This window comes from Scomber scombrus, chromosome 1 (assembly GCF_963691925.1).
Source record: "Scomber scombrus chromosome 1, fScoSco1.1, whole genome shotgun sequence".
In the NCBI taxonomy this organism is placed as follows: Eukaryota; Metazoa; Chordata; class Actinopteri; order Scombriformes; family Scombridae; genus Scomber; species Scomber scombrus.
Genome location: NC_084970.1, coordinates 23,430,663 through 23,456,381, shown reverse-complemented (window position 1 = coordinate 23,456,381; position 25,719 = coordinate 23,430,663). Strand labels below are relative to the sequence as shown.

Below are 25,719 nucleotides of genomic sequence, written 5' to 3'. Positions count from 1 at the left end.
GATCGCCACCTGGTTGCTCCAGATGGCCGTTCCCCACTCACGAGCTCTTCCAGACAACTGGGTGATGACGTAGGCAACCTTAGAACGATCAGAAGGAAAAGTCAATGGCTGTAGTCCAAAAATCAGCTCACACTGAGCTAGGAATGACTGACAGGATCCTGGATCTCCTGAGTAAGTCTCAGGTGGAGGCAGGCGAGGTTCTCGGGCTGGAGCAGCTGGAGGAGGTGGTACTGAGGAGGCTAACTGGAGCTGTTGCACCCTAGCAGCAAGGTCAGTCACACTTGCTGTAGCTGCCTCCAACGTCCTGGAAACAAACTCAATTTGTGCCTGGTGTTTCCCCAGCGTTGCTCCATGCCGATCAAGAACCTTACTTATTTCTGCTGGGTCCATTATCTGGTCAGATTGTAATGTCAGGTTTTGTAGAAAGTTCGGACCCAAATGCAGAAAGTTCCAAATTCAAGAGTTTTTAATTGAACAGAAAAAGTCAAAAAACAACTCCAACAAAGAATGTCCCGTCAAACGGTGAAAAAACTCAACAAAAATGCAGGCTCTTGGCCACAAAACTGAAACAGGAGAAGAGCTGACAAACTAGAGGGCAGTCCAAAGAGTGGTCTAGAGGCAGGCAAGGGTCAGGTCCAAATAAGCAGTCCAAACAGGCAAAATCCAAAAACCAGGTTCACAGGCAGAGTATAAACAAGCAGGTTGGCAGACAGGCAAAGCAGGTAACAACGGTAGATGTGCTCAGAACAAAAGACTGGGACAATCTGACAAACTGGGGCTGACAGAGCACAGAATAAGTAGGCCTAATCATTAGGACTTAACGGAGTACAGGTGAGCACAAAATGGCCGACAATGACCACATGGAAGCATGACAGGTGAGGGCGGAGTCATTACCCAAAACAAACAAAAGCACATGGTTGCAACACACAAAATGTCCAGCAGGTGTCAATGAACATGCAAGGATACTGACAGAAGGGCCCTAGCCAGCTGGCGTGTTTGAACCCAGGAGCCTCTTGTTGTGAGGGGATGGTGCTAACTACTGCACCATTGTGTCACCCCTCTTGATTCAGACCCATATTGACAGGCTTGTCTAAAAGGATTCAGTTTGCCTAACCCTGCTGAAGTGTCCTTAAGCAAGACACTAATTGCACTCTGGCTCTGAACTCTGTCCCCCATACTCTGACTAAGTATAATAAGGAAAATAAGAAATAAGAACCATTGTGTGCTTCAGGTGTCAATTAACCTTGTTCACACTGTCCTCAGTGGATCAGGATACAGCAAGTTGGCAATATTCAGCTTGTCTAACCCTCTGACTGAAGCGTGTTTGTTATCCTGCTTGTCAACTGAGAAGTAATCTAGTTACTTTAGTGGTCAATTGGTTTTCCCTGCTGGATTGGGCACGAGTGATGGAGGGCGTGTGATAGACATTGCCAATCAGGTCCAGAGTGGATTAGATCAATATGAAGTGAGAGAATCGCAATTTAATCAGGACCTGACCTGCTCTTTATTAGGAGAGCAACTGTCTGTGAAATTGCATAATAGCCTTAAGGCACAGGTGCGCACATACACATACAAACACAAAGAGAAAGACTACTAAAACTTTCTCTGTGCATCCCCTATGCAGTCTTTGCTATCATTACTTAAATCAAGGGGTCATAGTTGAACGCATACTTAAGGATGGCGACTCGAGGTGATGTCAAGCATGTCGAGGAACCAGCAGTAAAGGACTGACGGACTGAATTCTACTGTCAGTGCTTTTTTCAGAAACTAGCATGAGAACAGAGCAAATGTTGAGACTGTTTGTGAATGGTTATGGAGGTGTAAGGATTATTAATGGCTATATGCAGGCCAGCTGACAGTCTTGCCTGGGCCTGGGACGAGATAATCTTAGATGGGCCCCCACGCACCCGGATCTCTCCTTTTCCCTTGCTCTTCCTCTCCTCTTCTCTCCTCTGCTCTTCCTCTCCTCTCGTCAGTGTTGGGGAAGCTACTTTGCAAGCATAGCTTGTAAAACTACATGTAGTTCAGCCTGGCAGTAGTTTGAACAAACTACCATTTCTACCCCTGGAGAAATGTAGTTTGTAAAACTACAGCTAAAAAAAGTAGCTTTAGCAACTACTTATACTCATTATACTCGTTTAACTCAGCGTTAAATAAATCAACATGTGGTGTATATGAAACTAAATATAATAGCCTACAAAAAATTCACATGCCAGCAGAAATATGCCTCTCAACTCAGTTTTATTTTTTTAAAGAAAAAAAGCTGGTCAACATACTGTAGGTTCACCATAGACATGTTGGGTAATCTATAGATATGTTGGGTAATATAAAGAGAAAATGAAAAGCCTACCCCAACACCCACATGGGTCAATGACGTGCCTATGACATGTTCAGTCTAACTGCATTTTTTTCAGTTAGAAAAAGGTTTAAATTGATTTTAAAAAATACCATATATATGTAGTACCTTTCCTTTATATGAAATCACTTTAACTTTTCAAAAACCACAAGTTATTAGTAATTTTTCTGTTATTTAAAGTGACAAAACATCATGTGGTGCGACCGATAAAACCAATAACTGTATTAAATTCAGAGTAAAATATCACTTTTAATATTAATCACTGATACAGTATGCTTAACTGAATTGTATTTTTAAATTTTTTCAATCATTTTTAAGCAATTTACAGGAAAAATAAGTCTTACATACATTTAAGAAGGCAACTGTGACATAATAGAACATAAATATGAGATTATTATTTACAAAAACTTAAAGGACATGCAAATAATTTGTTTCGAAACACTTAAATTCATTTATTTTAAGATAGATCACGGTCGCACCACATGACTTTTTTAAGGTCAGTTCTAATTCATCGAGATGGAAAAACACATAAAACACCTAATTTACTATTTTAATATGTATTTATGTGTACTCAACCTTTCTTAATGTTTGAATTACTGCAATAGATATTCCCATATTTATTATTTTTAAATAAATCCTTATACGTCATTGACCCACATGTAAATCAGAAGTGTAAATCAGTCTACAAAAAATGTAATAAAAAACCCAAAGAGGTAGACATACTCTAGATCGGTGTGTCTTCAACAACAATGTTGGCATGTCATGACATGATTCATGCCTTTTTTCAAAAAAAATGTGCAGGTGGTCGAGTGGTTAGAGCACATGCCATATACGCTGCTAAATAAAGGCGTCCATGCCAACAAAATCTTAAAAAAATAAAATAATAATATTTCATGTTATTGACCAAAATTGTAGTTTGTAAATTGAGTAGTTTAACTACAAAAAATGACCCAAAAAGTAGTTGAAATACTTGACGCAGCACAACATATGAATGTAGTTTAACTACCAGCAAGTTACAGCTAATTGTAGTTAAGCTATTTAGTTCAACTACATGTAGTTTAAGTCTCCCCAACACTGCCTCTCCTCTGCTCTTCCTACTCCTACTCTATCAGACTCGGTCATTTTAGTTGGCCATAATGCAGGATCGCTGAAATTAAATGTCTGATCAGTCTCTGATCCATCCTGCTCAGACTCTCTGACGGGGCAGCGAGCCCCTCCCGCTCCACTGTGACTCTCTTCTCTCTCACCGGTAGCCTGACTCTGTCCCTCCATTGCGGGGCAGCTCTCCCGCATCACTCTCTCGGTCACCTGACTGCAGCTGGATCTCTCTCCTCTCTGACGGAGCTACCAAACTCAACTGTTTCTGTCAAAGATAGCGTGTTGTGTCAGGCTTTTATACAAGCTAATGGACGTTAACATTAGAGCTGGCCAGTTAGGTTACGTTACAAGGCTGCCGGTAAACGTTGTCTGCGCTGTTTCTTACCTTGCTCTACGTTGACTTTACTATAAGGTGACCAGATTTCTGAAATGAAAATCTGGGACATTTTCAATGCGGCGGTGAAAAATCATTAAATATTATCATTATGAAATAAAAAATGGGGACAAGTACTTTTTCGTGTATTTTAACCTGCTTTTATTACACAAAAGGACCAGGTTAATAAATCAAAATATCAGCACCCACAAATATCATGTATCAGTAGCACACAGCAGTGTCAAAAACACAAATGTAGAATACTTTAGAAAAAACATCTCTCTTCCAAAGTTAAGTGTCATGTGCAAGGACAGCTGCCAGACCAGTAGCTAGTAAATATCATCAAGATGTAATTAATAATAATTACCAAGTCAAAACATATGAGTATATTAATTTTATACATGACTCAGGGCATCAGCTAATCAGATGGTCTGCATTTATAACTACTACAGTCATTAGTTACCCACACAGCCCGACACAAAATACAGAAGCACACACAACTATCAACCATTGATTTATTATTAATTAATGTCTCATGTCCCTATGCCTACAGGAAAATCATATGTTACCAAAGCAGTCTTCCACCTCCCCCTCTTCCAAAACAGGGACACATACAATGTCATCACCTGGTAATCTCATGCTAACGTTAACGTTACAGCGTCACTAATGACAGATATGAAAACATTGTCATAATGTTAACGTCCACTGACTTTTATAACGTTACGTTAGGTCTTCAATTCAGATAAACAACTTACTTTAACGTTACATCACTTCTCACACACACACACACAGCCAAGTCTACTGCCAATTCACACAATATAAATAAGTTCATACACAACATACCATGTATGACCGCTGGTCTTCTTTTCTTTCCTTTTTGCCGCCTCTAGATTGTTGTTGTTGACGCTGCTGCGTCTAGTCGTACGTCCTGATAACCTGTACGTCATACGACGTCTTCTCTGGTGATGCGTTAAATGGCTAGCGTAATAACTGGTGTTTGAGTCTGCGCGCATTTTTCCCCCATTCAGTGTCAAAATCGGGGACATTTTCGGGGACAGCTTTGACCGGGGACAGGTCACCCAAAACGGGGACTGTCCCCGGAAATCGGGGACGTTTGGTCACCCTACTTTACTAGTTCCAGCTTCACCGTCACCACCTTTTTTTAAATATTTGTTTAGAAAATCTCTAAGGCCTCTATTTCCTTTTTCTTCTCTTCTTCTCTTTTCTTTACTTTTCTGAGCACCGGACTTGGGCTGACCGGACATTTTTAGCGTACTGAACTTCAAATGACAACATCAAATTTTGATCAGTGGCCAAACCATTTTTGTGTTGGGGGTGGGGGGGTTCTTGACCACTATTTCAAGAGCGATTAGGAAGAAAGCAATTAAAAGCTGTTATGTAACTCAAATATTACAATACAATTTCTTTCCACAAATAGGCCTATTTTGAAAAATTATTCCATAATTTAATGTGGGCCCAGTTCTGCCCCCCCCCCCCCCCTATCCTGGGCCCGGGACAACAGACCCGTTTGTCCCCCCCTATCGGCGGGTGTGGCTATATGTGTATCAGAGGAAGGATGTTGTTTTTGGGTTAACTTACAAATTCTAGATATTGTAGATAAGTGTTAAACTCTTAAAGTGGATACATCAGTAAGCCCTGGAGAGTGTTCTCTCAGACAAATGCAACACCGTCATCCCAAAAGCCATGCTCCTATATGGAGTTTACTTATGTTGGTGAAAACAGCTGCATCAGGCATTGCTCTTGAAATCCCAATAACTGTCCAACTAAGCTGACTTGTGGTGACTGAGACGAATGGCTTTCTGTTTACAGTGTTTTACAGTCTCAGCAAACCATTTAGTGACTAGCTATGCCCTGTAGATAGAGGTTAATGCCATTCTGGAGGAGAGCACTCCTACTGTGGTAGAAATCCTTCACAAAGAGAGTCGATGAAGATCTCTTCATTGGTTATTGCCATTTTAATTCCACCCTGCTTCCAATAAACTTTTCCCTTTGTATTTATATGTTCCCTTTCCTTTTGTAGTTATATGTTTTTGTGTTTGTGCTCATGCTTGTTTTTCCCAGGGGCTGTAGGGTTGCCACTCCCTGGTGTGGATGTTCGGATTGTTATGAATAACATGACCAACGCCACTATTGTGGAGGGAAACCACAGAGAGACTCAGGTGATTACAAAATACATAAATGAACAAATTAAAATGCAATACTAATTAATTTATAGTCATTGGATAAAAACAAAAAACATGCAAATGCAGAAAAATTTGATTTTTAAGACTCATATTACGTTTAAACCCAGTATATGGAGGATGACAGAGTTTAGAAGCATATTTAGTATATTAATATAATATATGGGTTATATTAGCTGTATTTATTAGCCATGGAAAAATAGCATTTTGCTTCCTAACTAAGCAATCAATTGGATGATAATTTAGCCTTTTCTTCCCTGATTTAACCTGCACTCAACTCTATTAAACTGTCTACTCCATCTGTCTTTGTCTTCCTGTCTTTCTATCAATATGCCCCAGGTACGTCCAGGTCTGGAGGGGAAGGAAGGGGAGCTCCTGGTTCGAGGTCCATCCGTCTTTAAGGAGTACTGGAATAAACCTCAGGAGACCAGAGAGGCTTTCACTGATGACAGCTGGTTCAAAACAGGTACCAAACCTCCCCACCCCCTCCCCATTTATCCCTCCCTCATTGCTTTTCACTCTTTAAGTCACTCTTGAGCACTGTATATGCTCACACACATTCCCTTGGAAGAACTGAATTCTGACAGTAATTGCATCTACATGACTCGTAACGTCAGAGGGATTCACAGGGGGAGCAAAGATGTCAAAAGAGTTTTCGTCTTTGCGGCCGACTGCAGTTTCAGGGATTTTAAACACTTAAAAACCAGAAGTCCATCCCAGGAAGCACACACACTCACAGACTGGCTATGTGTGCACTGTATGTTTGTGTGTGCACATTTTAGGGGACTATGAGCGAGTGATAAATGGACTGTGTGTTTTTGGTGCTCCAGGGCATTTTTCCTCCTAAGTGGTTGTGACTGCTCTAGGTCTTGAGGAACCAAGTATTGCTCTCTCCGTCTCTCTCTCCCTCTCTTTAGAGTGTGTGGGGTAGCACAGAGGGGAGCTGTCATCAGAGGCTCTCTTTCCCTGCAGCCCAGCACTTCTCTCTCTGCCCCCCAAAGGAGCCCTGCTTTTCTGCAAAACCACCGGGAGACAGGCGTTAGTTTGGTGTGTGCGAGTAGGGGGGGGGCAGAAGCAATTGGAGTGTCGTGTAGGCGACAGGAAATAAGAGCCAGAAGCAAAGAGCGGGGGAAAAGCTGGAAGTTGAGCTAGAGGATGTGGCGATGGAGGGGTTAGAAAGATTCGAGCTACAAAGGGTGGCATGTAAGGCCTTAGAGAGACCGGGAATGGGCAAGGTAGGGATTGGGGAGTTGGTGGTGGTTCGGGGGAGGAAGAGGAGGATGAGGGTGAAAAGCAGCAAGGAAGGAATGAGGGATGGAGAGCGAGGCAGTGGGAGAGCAGGGCAGAGTGTGTTTAATTGGCTTTGCAGGCTGGAAGGACAGAGATCCAGAGCACAGCACGCTGCTGTCACACTCCATTACAGCCACTGGCCACATAATGAGAGCCCGTGCAATCAGCTCCCCACAGACCAGTCCCTCCAGCCACATACACACACACACACACACACAAACCATGGAGTACTTTATAGGAAACTATCAAGCATGTTCCTTGCTCACCCACCTGTCTGTGTTCCCTGACTCCCACTCAAACACACACATAGAGTTGTGAAATGGTATGAATTATTTCCTGTTTATTTTCTACACAGACAATGATAGGTGAGGCACAATTGAAAGCACAGACACTCGTGGGTAAATCATCGGATGAAAAAGAAATGGAAATATGTTCAGAAGTATGTGCAGAGGTGACAGTATCTCAAGATCTCTTTTAATTCTTCACACAAATATTTTGTGTGTGTGCAACCCAATTCAGCACTAATGCCTTTGAGGATAGACTGTCCAAAACAGTTTTGACTTGACATGTCTTTTCTATGACAGAGGTTTGGTCATAGTATTAACATGTATTAAAACTTTTGATTTAGATGTATAGACAGATGAACAGATGGAACGATCTACCGTAGTTCATTTCAAGAATACTACATCCTTTAAAATTCTGTTTTGAGCACTGGTAACAATGACAATGAAAGATGTTGTTTTCTACACAACCTATAGAGTATTTAACAGTTTGAATTACTTCACTTTGGTATTTTTGGTAAATGTTGGACAAAGTTGGCAACTATAGTGAGTTGTTCTGTTCCCAATCATAATAATTTAGAACCATACCAAACGTACCAACAAAAAAAAATTCTCAGGAATGCAGTTGAAATAATTAAAGTTCCTTTCCAGACATGTATTAAGACCAAGCAGTTAGCTCCGGATCTGAAAAGTGAAGCCAATGTGGAAGTGCTTTTAACCTGCATTCTTTCTAATGGGCAGCAGAGGGCAATACCACTGGTTGCAAAAAGAAACCTGATTGTATGGAAGTCTATGAGAAAACTCACTTGATTTATTATGCTTGAGAGCATGGCTACCTTGTGATTGACAAGTCGCTACCACAGCGACAAAGTTCGTTAAGAAAAGTAACCATGGCATAACCCCAGATTAGAATAGTAGTATAGGTGTAGCTGTCACTATATTAGCGTGTTTCAGTACATGTAAATTAATTGTAACATTTTGGTCACCTAAACAAGTCTTGTTCAGTGTTCGATTGAACCTCTAAGGCTGGGATGTCCAAACTATTCCACAGAGGGCCATGTGGCTGCAGGTTTCCATTCCAACACAGCAGGAGCACACCATGCTTGATTCATTTAATCAACTGATTTCAGTCTTAAGACAGCTGATTGGTTGAAATTGTGTGCTCTTGATTAGTTGGAACAAAATCCTGCAGCCACATGCAGTACATCGAGTCTCAAATACCACCTGCTGGCCAAGCATAAAGCAAGCATATGTGTCCTCTCCCATGTTGATTAGAGTTTTAAAAACTTGAAAAATATCCCTTTAAAGTACATTTAGAACAAATGAAAAATGTGTGATTAATTTGCAATTAATCGCGAGTTAACTCAAGACAATCATGTGATTAATCGCAATTAAATATTTTAATCGATTGACAGCCCTAAATATAATTAATGATCATAAAATAAACCCATATTTTACCCAGTACACTTGTGTGTTTCTGCATTATATTAAGGAATACTTTAAAGATGTCAATACAAGAAAACTTTAAAATGGGATTTTACAGTGTGGAAAAATACTAGCACTTCTCCCACTCAATTCTTTTGACATCATGAGACACATACTGTACTTATGCACTTGATTTATAGATAGACACATTGATATGGAGAGTTAACTCCCGCACAAGTTATTGTTGTCCACACACACTACTGTGCCAAGTCCACATAAACCCCCTTAGTGTGGATATCTCGTTGGGAGAAGTGTTAGATAGAGACCCCTTGCACTTAACCCTCTCCTTAGCTTCATCCCTCCCCTCTCACACCCGTACCCTCTTTACCCTCACACCTGCTCCCTGTTTCACACTCCACCTTTCTCTCTAACACTCTGTCTTATCCTCACACTTCCATCTCTGACTTGCTAACTCTTTGCTGATCTCTCGTCACCTTCCCATGGAGCTTTTTGTTTCTCACTTTTTCTACATCCCCCTGGATTTGACCTTCTGGTCAGGGAGAAAAAGTGACAGGTGTTCAGCACTAGCTGAACTGTTCAGCGCTTTTTAGACATATGACAGAAAGTGTACTTTTTTTTTGACAATAGCTATCAAAACTGGCAAATTAACTTTGTCTGACAATAATGGCATAAACACCCACTACCTTGAAAACAAAGTGTGTAACAGACTTTCTGCTGCTGAGTCACATCTCCTAAGCACCATCTACTCTCAGGTTGCAACCCCTCCATCAGTCTACAAATTGTAGCAATGGAGGCACAGTTGTATGCAGCCTGAGAGAGCTCAAGGAAAGAAACTCCACTGGCCATTTGTCAAATGAGCTTCTGGCTAGAAAGCAGTACAATATTTTAGTTGAGATGTGGAGAATAAAAAAAAGATAGTTCTAAAGGTTTAAAGTTATCTGATGACTCCTAAGACATATTTGATATATTTTCACAATTACAATTTACAATCATAATACTATATAATACAAAATATATAATATATTATGCATTTAAAGTTTAGTCAAGGTACAACATAAATGACACAGTGCTTATCTGTTCTTTTTTTCTTTGTGTTGATTCTACATTAGTTTGATGTTCATTTGATTTTCATGTCAAAACTATGACAGTTACATAGGTTACATAAAGGTTAGTGCATCATTTTTCAACCTCATTAAAATGTTCATAATTTCTAACAGTGTGCAACACAACCTTGTCAAAAACACACCGATCTTAAACAATCCTGCGGTCTTAAAGGCCCTCAATGAGTCATTTGTTGTCAGTGAAATACTGGTGCAGAAAGCCATGTTTATCCAAATGGTAGATTAAAACAGAATTAAAACATTTCAAGCTATTATTGTATATTCTGAACATAAAAGCTGGTGCATCGGTTATAACCAGCAGAATTGCTTTGAGCTTAAAAAAAATCTATTGCAGTTGAATGTGTCTGTAAAACCATACTGTTTGCACTGTATGTGTGACATGCACAGAGTGGAAGATGAAATCTGACAAGAAAAGAAAGCTAATGAAGGATGCTGACAGGCAAAGAGGAAAGTGAAGCAAAGGAGATGGCCAAAGAAAAGTGGAGTGTAAAAAGCAGAGATAGGAGTGTTAGTTTAGATCAATAAGCACACAGCTGGCCAGAGGTGTCTTGCGAGCGGGTGCTGCGTAGCATGACTGGCAGCTCTATAGGGAAGCTGTCACCTTCTCCTGAGTGCTCTTCTCATTCCACTGATCTTCACAAACATCTCTGTGCACATTGATCCCTTCTTGCTTTTTTGTCGCTGTTTTTGTACAATGTACAGTTCAGTCTGTCTCCCGTGCAGAACTACAATATAATTTCAAGATGACAAATCTGCAACAAGATGATGCACACGTGTGAGCACAGTGTGTCTGTGGCAACAGAGGTGAGCAAAGAGCCACAGATTAATTAAAAGCCAGACAGTGTTGCAGTAGATTTGGGGTTAGTTTAGTACCAAGACAGCCCAGCACCCCTCACAGAATGGATTATGATGTTCTGAATCTATCCATAAATAAATTTAGAAATACATAAATAAGTAATGACTTGTGGGAAGAGATGGAGGCTTAAGATTAGCAATTTTCCAAATTTTTCATTTTGGTGGTGAATAATGGAAGCATGATTGTAGCCGGCGGTGCAGAGGAAGCTGTGTTTTCGGGGCTGGCTGTTAGCCCTTTAATTATTTATTTAATTAATTTGGAGAGGCTCAGGCTCCGGGGCAAAAATGTTAATAGTGGGGTTAAATCTTTGTTTTGCACTCTTAATGATTTATTCCCACAGAACCTTCTAATGTGAGCCAATGTAATCCTTGAAGAGCCAGAATAAGCAAGAGATGCACTAAAATATTTTTCAGGTTTTTTTTGGTTTTTTTGAGGGAGGGGGGGGGTTCTGTTGCAAGTAAAGCTATTTCCACTGTGTTTGAAGCCACAAACTATTCTAGGATGTATCTGCTTAGTGTAGTTTATATTATGACCATATGTTGCTGCTGAAGTTGTTTTCACAAATTTCATTTTTAAACAGACAGTATCCCCGCAGAGTGTCGAGGCTCGACAAAGCTTGAGTGTTAAAACAGATGAGGAAAATGTAAGAATATGTTTTAATGAATGTGTGCGCTCTTGTTCATTTGTGCCTGTCTGTTATGTGTGACCGAGAGAGATGTAACCCCAGCTGTAAAGGTGAGCTTCAGAACTGCAGGGTAAATTCTCCGCCGATAGACAGACAGAAGTGCGGCTCATATCCTGCAGAGCCATCACTAGTCATTTGTGCATCGCTCTTTTGCTCCCAGCTGTGCTCTCCCCTTCACTGCCACCTTCCCTCTCTGTGTTCCCAATGTCAAATCTCACCCGCAGTCACATTGTGTCCTTTTAAACTCCAATGTCAGAGCTTCCAGTGGGATTCACCAACACCCCATCCAGCTTAAAATCAGCCGTCCCTCCATCCCTGTAACATTTACAGGCAAGGTGTCAAAGCACGGTGGTCTTGGTGTTATTAACACCAATTGTAGGTAAATCTAGTCAAACACTGTTTCATGTGAGGCACTTAACTGCAGGAGTTTTCAGTAAAGTGTTAAGGCAGCTGCAGCTTTGTCTTCTTTACATTTTCCTGCAGAAAATATCGAATAAGACAAACTTGTAGGAAAAGAATTTCATTCATTAATTATTCCATGTTTCAGATAAAATCAAAGATACAAGAGTTTTGTGATTTCTAAAGTGGCAAAAGCTGAAAAAACAGCTTGAGTTTTGAAATCAGGTCTGCTTGGTGTTCAGGCATCATCGATGGCTTCAGATTTGTGTGTTTCACTGTAGAGAAGGAGCATGTAAACGGCAGTTAAGTAGTTTGCTTGATGAACATGGCGGATCTGAGACAGACATCAATCCTCAAGTTCAGCTTGTTATCTGCCGGTGGAGAGGCAAGCCAGCAAGGAATATAATCAGTAACATTAACATAAAGCAATTCAAGCTCCTTTAATTACATTATATTAAACAAATTAGATCACTCATCCAAGTGCAAAGTGCTTTCTTGTACGATATTAATTACTAAAAAAGGAGCTGTGACAAAAGTTAAGGATGATAAATAATGTCAGAGCTGAGATTTCACTGCTTGGCTGTCTGTTATTTGTCCTCATTAACTCTTCCATCTAGGCTTTGGGGCTTTAATGTGGAACATTAATATTCATATATGCTAAGTGTTTACAGTCACTTTGAGAAGAGGCATGGCTCACATTTAGACCTCGCTCATCTCTGTGCAGATAAGGCTCTCCTCTCCAAAGTGATGGAGGGCACTCAGCTTTAACCCGCAGTGTGAAAGTTTAGGTTCTGCTGAAAGACTGTGGCTCCACTTGTACCTTCTCACAGAGGAAAAGCATCTCCTCATCCAGCTCAATTTAAACACTTGATTGATAACGAGTGCAGAGACATATGCAAACACAACATTCACTGTCAAATAGTATTTCTAAAAAGTCAACTTTTTCTTTTCTTTTGGTTGATGAAAGGTAATGTTTGAAACTATTCAGAGGGTTTCAAAAAGGTTGTGTCACCATGCCTAATCTATAGATCTTTGCAAAGTTGATATTCAGGGGAATACACTATAGCTGAAGTGCACTCCTTCAAAAATCTAAATCCATCTGTGTAGATGGATTTAGCTTTAGACAGCCTACACAATGACTATGACTATGACTGCTCAGCTCAAAGCACTTTTGTGCCTTTCAGGATTCAATGGTGTTTGCCAATAGTGAGGCCAACATAAAGCGGGTATAAAAGAGGCTAACTAAAAATGTGCAAATTTCACCTTAACTACATTTTGACTACATGCTATGAGCATAGCCACATGACTCTGTATTTATGGTTTAGGATCATTGTAAACATCAGATTGTAAACTGTAAAGTGTCTATTAACTTGTCATAGACAGAAAGCCTTAAGAACTATAAATCATCCAGTACGTTGTAGATTTATGTTTTTCAGCAGTTATATTTCGTTTCAGAGCTTGGGCTGCATTGAGAATTTTTGTTTATATAACCCTTTGAAGACCACTGACAAACTGAGACATTGTGGGTTATGAAAAATAATCGTTACTTGACTAGAGTGACAGGCAGTGTGACTATAGCAACACCTTGACACAGAAATATACAGGTTTTAAAGATAAGAGGGTCCTATTTGTTAAAAGCTTTTTATTTTTAACCATCCGCATATTTGGTTGTCTGTCACATAGTGAAGTAAAGTGAGTTTAAGAGCCGTAATTCGCCTCGTCGAAAGCTGTCGTTTGGTTTTTGTTTGTTGAAAAAGAGCTCTATGGCAACACCTTGACGTGAGATTTTTTTTCAGTCAGTAAAGAATTTTCTGCCTTACCTTCTAATCTTGTGAAAAGAAAACACATTACAACAGCATAAGAAAAGATTTATAAGATTTGTTCATCCCAAAGTAAATGTTTGTGCTAAAAATGCTTAGTATAAACAATAAAATAAATGTATACATACTGTAATAAGTAGACACTATATAGTAAACTATATGTACACAGTAAATTAAATTAAACACAAGAGCAATACAAAGAGGTGTAAAGAACAAATGTCAGTGCAGCCCAGGAGAGAAATTGCCAATTACTGATTACAATGCTACACCCATAAAACGCAGAATGAAATGACACATCTTATTTAGTTGATGAGAGATCCAGCTTAAAGTTAATTTTTCAAGTAATTTGTGACTAAACAGTTTAGATCTTTTTGATGTACATGTTCTTAACATATATTGATTATGTAGATCTCTTATTTCACTATTAATGATGGGAGTTGTCGTTATGTTGCAGTCAAAGCGAGAAACCTCGAGGGGGGCGGGTGTGCTGATATGTGTTTGTGTATTTTTATTATGTGTTAGCCAATATTTATGAAAGGCCTTTTATTTTTATCCATCCACTTGAGTGCCTGAAATTACATTTTTTTATGCCACACCCTACCCATGGATCAAGGCATGTTTTGTTTTCTTAATAGTTGAAGTCAGCAAGTCAAAGACAGAATGCAGAGATGGAAATGTGAATGTGGACACACTTTCATTTTATCGATCAAAGTGTGCTCTTTACAGAAGGCTGCATGCCATCTCCAGGGTTGAGTGTGTGCGCAACAACAAGTACACTGTACTTAGATCAAGGTCATTCAATTACAAATACTCATCCGAAACTTATTTTAGTCTATTTCACTGAGAGCAAGAATCTTTTGTGTGGCTTGAAGGTAGTGACAGACTAACAAATTATTTCTGTCTCCCCCACAAAAACAGATTTTTTTCAGTTGCCTCTCTCCTTTCCCGGCACTTCTAGTAGTGAGGCCAGTGGCAGACAGGCGGAAGTGTTTTTGTGACTAGCTGTGGCCTTTGTCATATGTCACACTCTGCCCTTTTTTTCACACTCTTTTAGTTTAAGCAAAGTAACATGCCCAGACTCTATGTGTGTCTGTGTAATGTTGAACAGCTGTGTGGACAATTGAATTTTTCCCAAGGTGTAGTGTGCTCCCAATCAGAAATAAAAAATATGACACAGGATGTACATGTAAGTAATGTTTTAGGGAAATCATTGAACATACCCCTTTGCTTATTTTGAGCCCTAGAATCATAGTTCACATTTTCTGAGGTAGCATGCATGTTGTCAGCACTGTGGAGCCCCTGTGCTGCTTCCCTGCCAGCCCTGAGTGTTTGTTGAGTGGGTACTCGGGGAGAGAGGCAAACAGTTTGTTTGATGGGTAAAGAGCCAACAGCCTGGTGCTCTACAGTAACTGCCTCAGCTAAATTTTTTTGCTCCAAACATAATACATGGCATGTAATCTCATAGGTAAATATTAAATGAAGTTGTGTAAGATATATTTGCATAAACTGACGGGGTTTTTTGTGGTTTTGGTATTAAGCAATGTTTAAAAGGTTTATTTACAGTCAAATTATCACATGGCCTTATTTTGCTTTTACAACTTTTACTTTACCTTCCCAATTCATCCGTCTTCTTCCATGGCAGCTGTCATGGCGATTCACCCATTGCACTTGACTTCTTTGGGGAAATAAACAATTCTGGTCATACTTTCTTTAATGCTCAGACGATGGCACACTCACACTCAATACAGACATACGAGAGGCTGAAGAGGACAGGGCACAGAAGAGTGGGGCAAATACTCCTTTATCTCTTTCTCGCTGACCTCTAGGAGTTGTTGTGACTAATCTATGCGTGGTTATACCCAAACAGGCACGGCAGGATATGCTTCTGCTTGAACAGATGTTCTTTGTTTCTCTTTCACACAGGGAACATACTGTTCAGATGCAAAAACATAGTTTCTAGGACTGTCACTAAGCATTTTAACCTTTCAGAAGTTCACACAAGCATTTTTCATATTCATACAATAATTTCCACACACAGCCAATTTGTACTTCTCATCTCTCTTTCCTCCAGTTTGTTCAGTGTAATGTCCTTGGTTTTACATGGAAACTATCAACCATGACACAAATGCAGACCTTGATAAAGAAATAAATTACAGCAGGAATGGTTACCAATCACCAGTGTTCATTTTCAAATTTTACTCTCAGGCAGAAATTCCTCTAAAGTCAATTTTGCATCACACTGACAAATTGCTGTAGCTGGATTTTTAAAAACTTTTGCACAGTGCTGTTTTTCCTCTTACCAGAGTGATAAATAATGGCTTGAAATAATTTAAAGTGTTGATTTTCTGAAATTTGAATCGTTTTCTTCATTCTGCAGAGCAAACTAATGTCATTTTCTTGCTGAAATGTCTGAAATACATTATGGAAGTTTCTCTGCCCTCCATCCTCAGTTAAAGTCTTGATGTGTTTTTACTTCTTTTTTTTCCACACTGTGTGCCTTCACTTTCTTTAATGCGTCAGAATGAGATGAAAGCCCAGTGCAATTAGGCTTCTTATCGTTTTAATTAAGAAAGCCATTCGGCCATATCTGCCTCCGACGCCATAACACATAATGGCAGAGAGTCTCTGATGCCTGAAGTAGTGTTGTGTGTGTGTGTGTGTGTGTGTGTGTGTGTGTGTGTGTGTGTGTGTGTGTGTGTGTGTGTGTGTGTGTGTGTGTGTGTGTGTGTGTGTGTGTGTGTGTGTGTGTGTGTGTGTGTGTGTGTGTGTGTGTGTGTGTGTGTGTGTGTGTGTGTGTACGAGCCTCTACATGTGTGTGCGTGTCCTAGTAACACAGTTCGCAACAATCTCTCTCCCACCCTTCTTCCCTTTTTTATCAGTCTGTGTTCTCCAATCACTATTCCCACTTGTGCCTCTCTCCAAACATGCTGTACTATCCCTCGTTATTTCATCCTCCTCAAAGAGACAAGGTCAAAGAGTCCTGTGTAAGTGCTTCAAACTCAATACAAGTATGTTGTCTGAGTGTTAGTTTTCAAGCCTTTGTCAATCATTAATGCAGTTTCCTTCCTCTCTGCTTAAACATTTGCAGCCAGATGGATGAATGTATGGCATTTTTATCTGTCTCAGGTTTTGCATATACTCACACTAACAAACACAGGGCATAATCACAGCTTATAAATGTGCACATAAACTGCACTTTTTTTCCTCCCATATATATGTGCATAAGAAGAGAGAGCCACATTACTGTAACCAGATTATTTCTGTACTATTTCTTTTTCCTCATGCTAAAGAGGATGAGAAAAAGAGAAACTGTAACTACGCTGTTACTGATGTTAACACCCAACCAAGCTCCTCTTCTCCCCCCTCTGCCTCCCCTCCTTCTCTCTCCATCCTCCCCTGTTACCCCGGCCTATCAGTGCAGAGCAGTGGTCTGTGAAGAAATTCCCAATATCTAAATTTACACAGTGTATCAATCTTGTTTAATAGACTGGAAAGCTTATAGCCGCCGTGGCAAGCCGGCAGAGAGGGCAGCGGTGATAAATTGTCGGTGTGCAGGCGACAGCCGCCCGTGATGTATAATGAAATATTTATGATTTATCCCAGCTAATAAACTGAAATGAAGTGCGTGATGTATGGGAACAGATGGGCCCTCTATTGATGCTGAGGCATAGAGGCAAAGGGAGAAGAGGAGACGGGAAGATAGGTGGAGAGAAGGAAACAGGAGATGTGATGTGAGATGCTCTAGAGAGGAGGAAGGAACTGGTGAATGAATAAGGTGGTGAAAAAAAAAGTGGAGGGCTATGATGGAGTTGTGTGTTTTTGTTTGGCACAGGAGCAGAAGAGGCTGAGAAAGAAGGGGGAAATGTAAGATTGATAGAGGAACACAGGGTTAGAGATTAGGGATTACATTTGATTAAATGATGGAGTAGAAGACAGAGCAGAGATGGCAGTAGAAGTAGACCACCATCAAAATATAATACTTCTCTTAGATTGTGTTGATTCCAGACAAGAGTTGTTTGTTTGTTGGTTTTCTTTGAGCGTTGATTTCATATTTCAGGTTTAGACTAGACATGTGTCTCGCTGGAGTGTCTGCAAACACTGTGTAACCTGGTGGATCTGTGTGTTTTTCTAGAAATTATTTTTGTCCAGATTCCCTCAAAACTGCCCATCCTGTCCAAATTAAATTAATAGTTTGCTATTTTGGGACAAATGCTAATTAGATTTGTTAGATAAGAAGATTCCATTGTTGATACCATTGTCGTTTCTGTTCATCTAGTATGAATGTGTGATAGCCAGCAGCCACTTAGCATGACATAAAGACTAGAAACTGGGGGAAACTGCCTGCCTATTGTCTGAAAGTAAGCTAGCATATCAGAAGTGAGCATTTGGAGAAATAGTCATCACAGCTAATTTTCATGACAAAATGAGAAAATAGAATTTGAAGACCCAGACTGAAGCATCGAAAAAGGAGGTGGTCTTGAAAGCAGATATAAATCTCTTTGGGAATAAGATCATCGCTTCGCAAAGTAGAGATTGCACAAAGAAGGAAACAGTAAGCAAATAGATGTGTTTGATTAGTACTGGAAAACATCTATCAAGAAAGCAGAGAGATGCAGTTGTGGTCCAGCAAGTAGCACTCAATGGAAGAACTTTGGCCTGGGCCACAATGTTGTGCAGAGGACAGAGCTGTTACATAATACAGACAGCAAAACAGCCTTGACAACATTCATTGTGGAACAGTAGAAGCTAGTAGAGAAACAGGTAAAGCTTCAGGACAAGGAGCTATTTGCAACCTGTGGAGATATGTGCTATTGTCTTAGCAAAAAAAGACTATATTCCCACAAGGAAGTGAATACCTATATGCTCATACATGCAAATCACGCCAGCCAGAATGCTAGCAACCACAGTTATTGTGAGTGAGTATACGGATGTCATGATCCTCTGTAAGAATGTAAGAAAAGGCTGTCCTGTATAAGAAATGTGGCACTCAGAATCAGACAAGGTACATCAACATCAGCAACGTTGCTCAGCTCCTTGGAGATGATGATGGTGATGCTCTTATGGGTGTACATGCCTTAACAGGTTGTGATAGCGTAAGTGCTTTTGCAGGATGAGGGAAACTCCACGCTTTCAAACATGTCAAAGAAAACAGGATATTCCATTAGTCCTCCAAATCCCTGGGAACATGCTCGGATGTATCTGAGGAATTATACAGCAGTATTTTCTGCAGGATGTATACACCACCATCCAACATGTATGTGATGTCGGTGATCTGCATTACCTGTTTGGCACCGAAACAGGTGAAGCAGAGTCCAGCTTAGCTCCCCCTTGCAGGGATATCTTACAGCTACATGTACAGCATGTCAATAACCAGACCTTTATCTTCATATTTTTTCATTACATTTTATATATTCATTTAACCATTACATTTTAATTTCTTTAAATTGTATTTCCCTTCATAGTCTTAATGTTGTTTCAGTGTCTTATCCACAATGCCAGGAATATAATTCTGGTGTAAAAATATCAGCTCTGCATGTGTGAAGAAGGTTTATCACCCTTTGTCTTCAATGAAATTGAATTTACAGATTCTAGTTTTTGTGTCACAGCTGCAGCCCCTATTCCTGACCTTCGTTCAACCCTCCGACCTTAACTACAGCACCCACTTAACCTCATCACATTGTCTCACACACACTTGCCCTTCCATCCCCTCCTCCGTCCCAGCTGTGGACACACCACCTGTGATAATCCAAAAGGACACCTTCCTGTTCCTTATTTTCTATCCTCTGCTACTTGTCTCCTCTGTCCATTTTTCTCTCCGTCCGTCTCTCTCTACTCATCCATACTGACCCATTTCCTCTGCTCGTCATCCCAAGGCCCAGCTGAGCCCCTCATACCACAGACTGTACCCATCCTCCCCCACACCTGTCTCCCTAGACACCTATGTTTGTGGCGGGGGTGGGAGAATCTTAAACACTAATCCATCCTCTGCACTCTGACTTTCTCTGTCTCAAACACACAAACACACATATCCTTTGTACTGAGCCAAGTATACTCAGTCTAAAGGTGAGGTGAGCCTTTGTCTTCATCCCACTTCTGTCACCCTACATCCCTTGCAAGTCATCATAAAGGTTACACGTGTGTTACTTACAGATACTGTTTTTCAGTATTGAATAGATTTTCAACCATTTTTTATATTTTTGTTTTTTGTTTTTAAAGAAAAGGGAGCGCCAGTAAATTCTCAGCTATATTAAGAAAAAAATCTGACATGGACATAGATAAGTTAAAATTTTCATTTTCAACTCCCTCCTTACTTCTTTGTCTTTTAGGAGACACAGCAACCTTTAAAGATGGTGTGTATTGGATTTTGGGCCGAACCAGTGTTGACATCATCAAGAGTGGTGGCTACAAGATCAGTGCGCTCGAAGTGGAGCGTCACCTGCTGAGTCATCCAGACATCACAGGTAAATGTGCTGAACAGGTTCAATCTAAATACTTTGACAGCACTTTTCATTGTTTTGGCTCTGTCCTGTTCGCACATTGGGAGTGAAATGAAATGACTATGATGATGCTGTGTGAACTGTCAGCTTTAAAGGTGTCAACATATTAAGACAACAGTATAGAAATCATAAAAATATCCTTTTTTGTATGGTGTTTCCGAATTTTAGGACAATGCAGCAATCCAATTATTTTTTTAATGTACAGGAAAATTGATGGACAATGTATAAAAAAGGCTACAACTCATGCACAGTTAGTCTGACGTGGATGCAGACACCCTCAAATTAGAGACAAGAGTCAACCCCTTTAATCTCTTTATTGTTTCATTTCAAATCCAATGTTATGTGTAGAGGCCAGAAAACAACAACAAAAATGGTGTAACTTTCTCAACATTTGTGGACTGCAATGTATGATGCGAGGACATGTCAGCAATTTGATGTTCAACCTTGCAGATGTTGCTGTGATCGGGGCCCCAGATGCCACATGGGGCCAAAAGGTCACTGCAGTGGTGCAGCTGAAGAGGGGGCAGAGTTTGACCTTGCCTCAGTTGAAGACCTGGGCTAGGTACTATGACTTTCAGCTACATGATCTTTCCTTTAAATGCATTGCAAGTATTTAGTTAGTTATTTTAGTACATCTCTATTGTACTATGTAACACAGTTTTTTTCTGGGTAGTAAGTGTTTTGTCCTGATTGCTCATGCAGAAAAAATATGAACAAATTAACATGTATTTATGCGTATGAAAGTGACCACAAAAGATTCGGAAGTGAGTAGTTTTTCCAAGATTTAAGATTATACTGATCAAACAGCTCCCAAATATAGTCTCCCATCATTATATCCAGTGCTTCATAAATTGTTTTTGCTAGATTCATGTGAATGAAAATGTGCAAATTCGCCAGTTTTCCCATTGGAAATAGACACATAAAAAAATATCACTGTCCTGGTCACAAAAGCATAGTTTAAAGAGAATAATTGTCATTTTCTAAGCTTAATAGGCATAAGCAGTGAGAAAATAACACTACCCAGGAACAAAAAACTTTGCTACAGTGTACTTATATATATCATTATAATTGAACAACAAACAAAAAAGAAAACAGCGCTCACTATGGTACCTGCTGCAGGAATAATACTAAACATAAGCTACAGATTAGCTACTGATTTGATTCTTAAATTCAATCTTAACTTACTATAAAGAAAGGTTGTTTTTTTTACTACATGCATGAGAAGTTGTTGATATGGATCTATTGTTTTACTCAAAGCATGGAGGTAGTGTAGATGCTTGCTAAGACATCATCCCGCTGTACTGTAGTTTAAAAATAAAGTCATAACTACTGGGCCACCTGCTACCTGAAAAAGTGCTTTCTGGCAGCAGGTGGACTCCAACCCCTACCACCGGTGGAGACTGTGACCTAAATAACTTCCAACCAATCCATCATACCGAATGGCACAAAAATAAAACAAAAAAGAGGCCCATGTCCCTTTGTTGCAAAATAAATCTGACACTTTCCTGGTTAAATCTTATTAGGCTTATTCAAGAGCACATATTTTTCTGCTCGTCGGTCCTCAGACTCTGCAGCTCTGCGAGCAGTTCAGCACACAGATCCCCAGTGATTAGCCCTGAAGTCTTCGGATCAATAGGAAAGGATGTGCGAGAAAGAGAGGCCAGAGATGGACTAATGAGGGGAGCTGAAGGAAACACAAGAGATGAAAAAGAGAAAGATATGGAAGAAGCTAACAAATTATTGTTACGGAGGGCTTTGTCTTGCAGGCTAAGAGGTTTTTTTGTCTTTCTCTAAATGTCAGTGGAGTTTATTTTGTCTACCGCAGGCAGTTGGTGGTGACACACTGCCCTCCACTTTGGAGTGACCGAAAGCACAAACACTCCTTTTCCTAATTTTTTCCCTTTTTTTTTTCTTGCTTGCCCATTTTGTAGTATTTGCGCTCACTCATTTTTCCACCTCTTTTCTGTTTTTGTGTGTGTGTGTGTGTGTGTGTGTGTGTGTGTGTGTGTGTGTGTGTGTGTGTGTGTGTGTGTGTGTGTGTGTGTGTGTGTGTGTGTGTGTGTGTGTGTGTGTGTGTGTGTGTGTGTGTGCCTGTGGCCCAGGTTAGCACGTGCACGCACACACACACACACATGCACGCACACAAACACACACACACACATACACTTACACACAGTGTTTTCAGCCACGGGTGCTGCCAGCGGACAGGCAGTGCCAGCACACCGCCCAATGCTGAGGCCAGGGTGTGTGTGTGTGTGTGTGTGTGTGTTGGGGTGGGGGGGGCTAGAGGGAGATAAAATGAGACATAAACAAGTAGATGGATGCTCACTCTTCAGTGCCCTGGCTTCAGCTGTCAGTCCAAATCTCTTTCACGCCCTATGTGCCCTACGCTGCCTTGAACACACACGCTTGTGCACACACAAACACACTGCCCTGGAGAAAATGGTGACACGAGCAAAGCACCATTACAGACGTGTATGCATGCAGTCACTCACACTTTACCCACTGAGTCAGAGAGACGAAGAGACGGAGACATCTGCTGAAAGGAGTGTTTGATGGCAGCAGCATGAGTCATTATGCTCACTTGCACCACAAACGTGCACACAAGAACCCTCATACACACACAAACAAACAAACAAACTAGGTTAGAAGATAATAAAAAAAGCTCCAGGCTTCAAGACTTGACGTAACAACCATGCACTCAGAATGGAAAAAATAAAACACTTTTAATTATCCCAGCCTTCTGTTTATCCTTTTATTATTTGTTTTTTTAATTTCATCTCACAGTGATTGTATTGTTTTTGTATGAAGGGAATTGTCTGTGTCTGGAAGGCGAATTGGGGATATTAGGGAGGAGAGCTGCAGAGTGTATGAAGGACATTTCTTTCCTTATCTCGACTACTCTGCCACGGGGCTAGCCTTTGTTTTGCAATTGTTCACTGTTTTTGTTTTCTTATTTTGTTGTTGCATATGTGTATGTGTGCATATTACCGTCTTTGTGTGCATTTCCACTTGTGTTGTGTGTGTCCTTGTGCATGCCTGTGTGTATCTCCTTTCTGCAGTAAACAGTCTTCAGTGTTTTAATGTCTGTGCTCATTGGGGCTGTTTTTGCAGGGAGCACATGGCGCCCTACACCATCCCCACAGGCCTGGTGCTGGTGGAAGAGATGCCGAGGAATCAGATGGGCAAGGTCAACAAGAAGGACCTCCTGCGACACTTCTTCTCATGACTGGACTACTTCTCAGTGTATGACACCATACAGGTTCCTGGTTGAAGAAAAACAGATGTACGTCACCTCTTGACTGTCCCCATCTGGTCCTTAGATCAGACAATACATCACACGTATAGAGAGGGAACACAAAGTAATGAATAAACACCTCATGGAAAATGACTTCCCCTCTGAGGAAACTTAATCACAACTACAAACGCTGCTACAAAGGTAATTCTATTACTTTGAATACCAATTATGCCGAGCATTGTTTATTAGCTATGAGAGGGCTGGAAATTATCCCTTTGATATATAATTTACCATGTAACCATGGTCTTGAGTCAGTAAATTCTCAATGTAAAACAAAATAGCACAAATAATGTGTGCTCAATTTCCAGATGTATTCAATAACATAAAAGTAAGAAAATAAGAATTATATAGAATACCACTTTGAAAAGTGCTGAATTGTGACAATATGGCAAACAAACTGAATCAAAAACAAGGACCATTTATATTCAGTTTACATTTACTTAACATTGATGTGACAGAAAGTTGTGACTGTCTCAGATTCACACTATATACTAATTCTAAGCAGGTTTTGAGTATTAAATATATTCACGCTTAGAAAGTCAAATTAAATGCACTCAAAACAGTCAGTATGCATACAAAAACGTATTGATTTTTGAGTGTACTGTTAATGAACCCTGTTGTCCAACATCACAAAGCACAAAGGCAACACATTACTCTGCATGAAATTCTAAATGATTTCAGATTTTAGAGAGACAACAGGGAAATACAAAAGCATTAAATCCTCTAAAATACCTGGAAAAACATTTTTCTTTAACTTTGTGAAGTTTATTTGACAGAGGCATTCTAATTACAGTTTGATTGACGTTACACGTATTGTGTCATTTCCTGTCAGTACAAATTAGTAAAGTATTTGATTCCTTTATTGTAAATGCAAAACCAGTATACTGCAATGATTAGTTTTGGTACAAACTGCTTACAATAAGTCTTTATTGGGAAATTGGGATACAATATGTGATTTAGTTGCTTCAAAAGTCAAATTATTTTTTATTTATTGTTAATGTCATTTTGTCTTCTCTTAGCAAAACTGTGACATTGACCATTAAATCTGCCTTAATGAGACAGGAACAGCTAGCGTCATCCTCTTTGGCTACTGATGATTAATTATACTCACTATCAACAAAAGGTTTAGTTGTTCAGCAACATAGCAATATTGGAGTATTAATAATGGTATATTGGCATGTTTTTAATTGTTTTATCAAAGATTTTTGAATGATAGTTTGCAGTGGTAGGTTGTGACCCCATATGTGGTTGATAATACCAGCACCGGACACAATAAAAGACTATGAGGTGGTAGAAGAGAAGGCATGATGAGCTTTGAAATGTACTTTCAGGAGATCAGTGAGAATACACAGTTAATATTAGCTCCTCAGCACTGTGTATACACTGATGCACTTGAAAACGCAGATAATGTTTATCTGAAAATTGCAAAGTTTTATAAAAATCTAAATAAATTAAAAAGTGTTTTCGAGTTATTTTAGTTTGCTACTTTTTCATGAACTACAGTGTTGTTACACTTGTTTTCTCTTTGTAAGTGTGTATGTGTGTGTGTGTGTGTGTGTGTGTGTGTGTGTGTGTGTGTGTGTGTGTGTGTGTGTGTGTGTGTGTGTGTGTGTGTGTGTGTGTGTGTGTGTGTGTGTGTGTGTGTGTGTGTGTGTGTGTGTGTGTGTGTGTGTGTGTGTGTGTGTGTGCAGCTGTAGTTGCACAGGTGTGATGAGAGCCTTGAGGCAGATTCTCTAGCAAGGCACAACACCACAGCTGGATGCCCCGCACTCCATCTGACTAACCCTCTCGCTCCGCTCACTCTTCTCACCTCTCATCTTTTCTCATCTCCATTTCTCCAATACTTCGCCTCTTCTGTCTTCATCACAAGTCAAAACAGATTGCAGCAACACCGGGTCCAACTTGACTGTGAGACTCCTTTTGAATGAGCCCTGGCGTGCTGCCAGAATAGCAAGAGAGTGTGTGAAGAGATGAAAGAAAAGGCACAGGGAGAAGAGA

General features: G+C 40.1%; 1 protein-coding gene across 3 annotated transcripts in view; it reads left to right on the top strand.

Moving 5' to 3' along the window:
• Positions 1-25,168, top strand: part of acsf3 (acyl-CoA synthetase family member 3) — a 44,528-nt gene extending 19,360 nt beyond the window's left edge. For all 3 annotated transcript variants that reach the window (XM_062423636.1, XM_062423618.1, XM_062423628.1), the window contains 5 exons: positions 5,910-6,007; positions 6,368-6,494; positions 20,253-20,387; positions 20,874-20,985; positions 23,538-25,168. In XM_062423636.1, the coding sequence (XP_062279620.1) occupies positions 5,910-6,007; positions 6,368-6,494; positions 20,253-20,387; positions 20,874-20,985; positions 23,538-23,652 (587 nt within the window). In that variant the 3' untranslated portion in view covers positions 23,653-25,168. The remainder of the gene's footprint in view (positions 1-5,909; positions 6,008-6,367; positions 6,495-20,252; positions 20,388-20,873; positions 20,986-23,537) is intronic.
• The last annotated feature ends 551 nt before the right edge of the window (positions 25,169-25,719 follow it).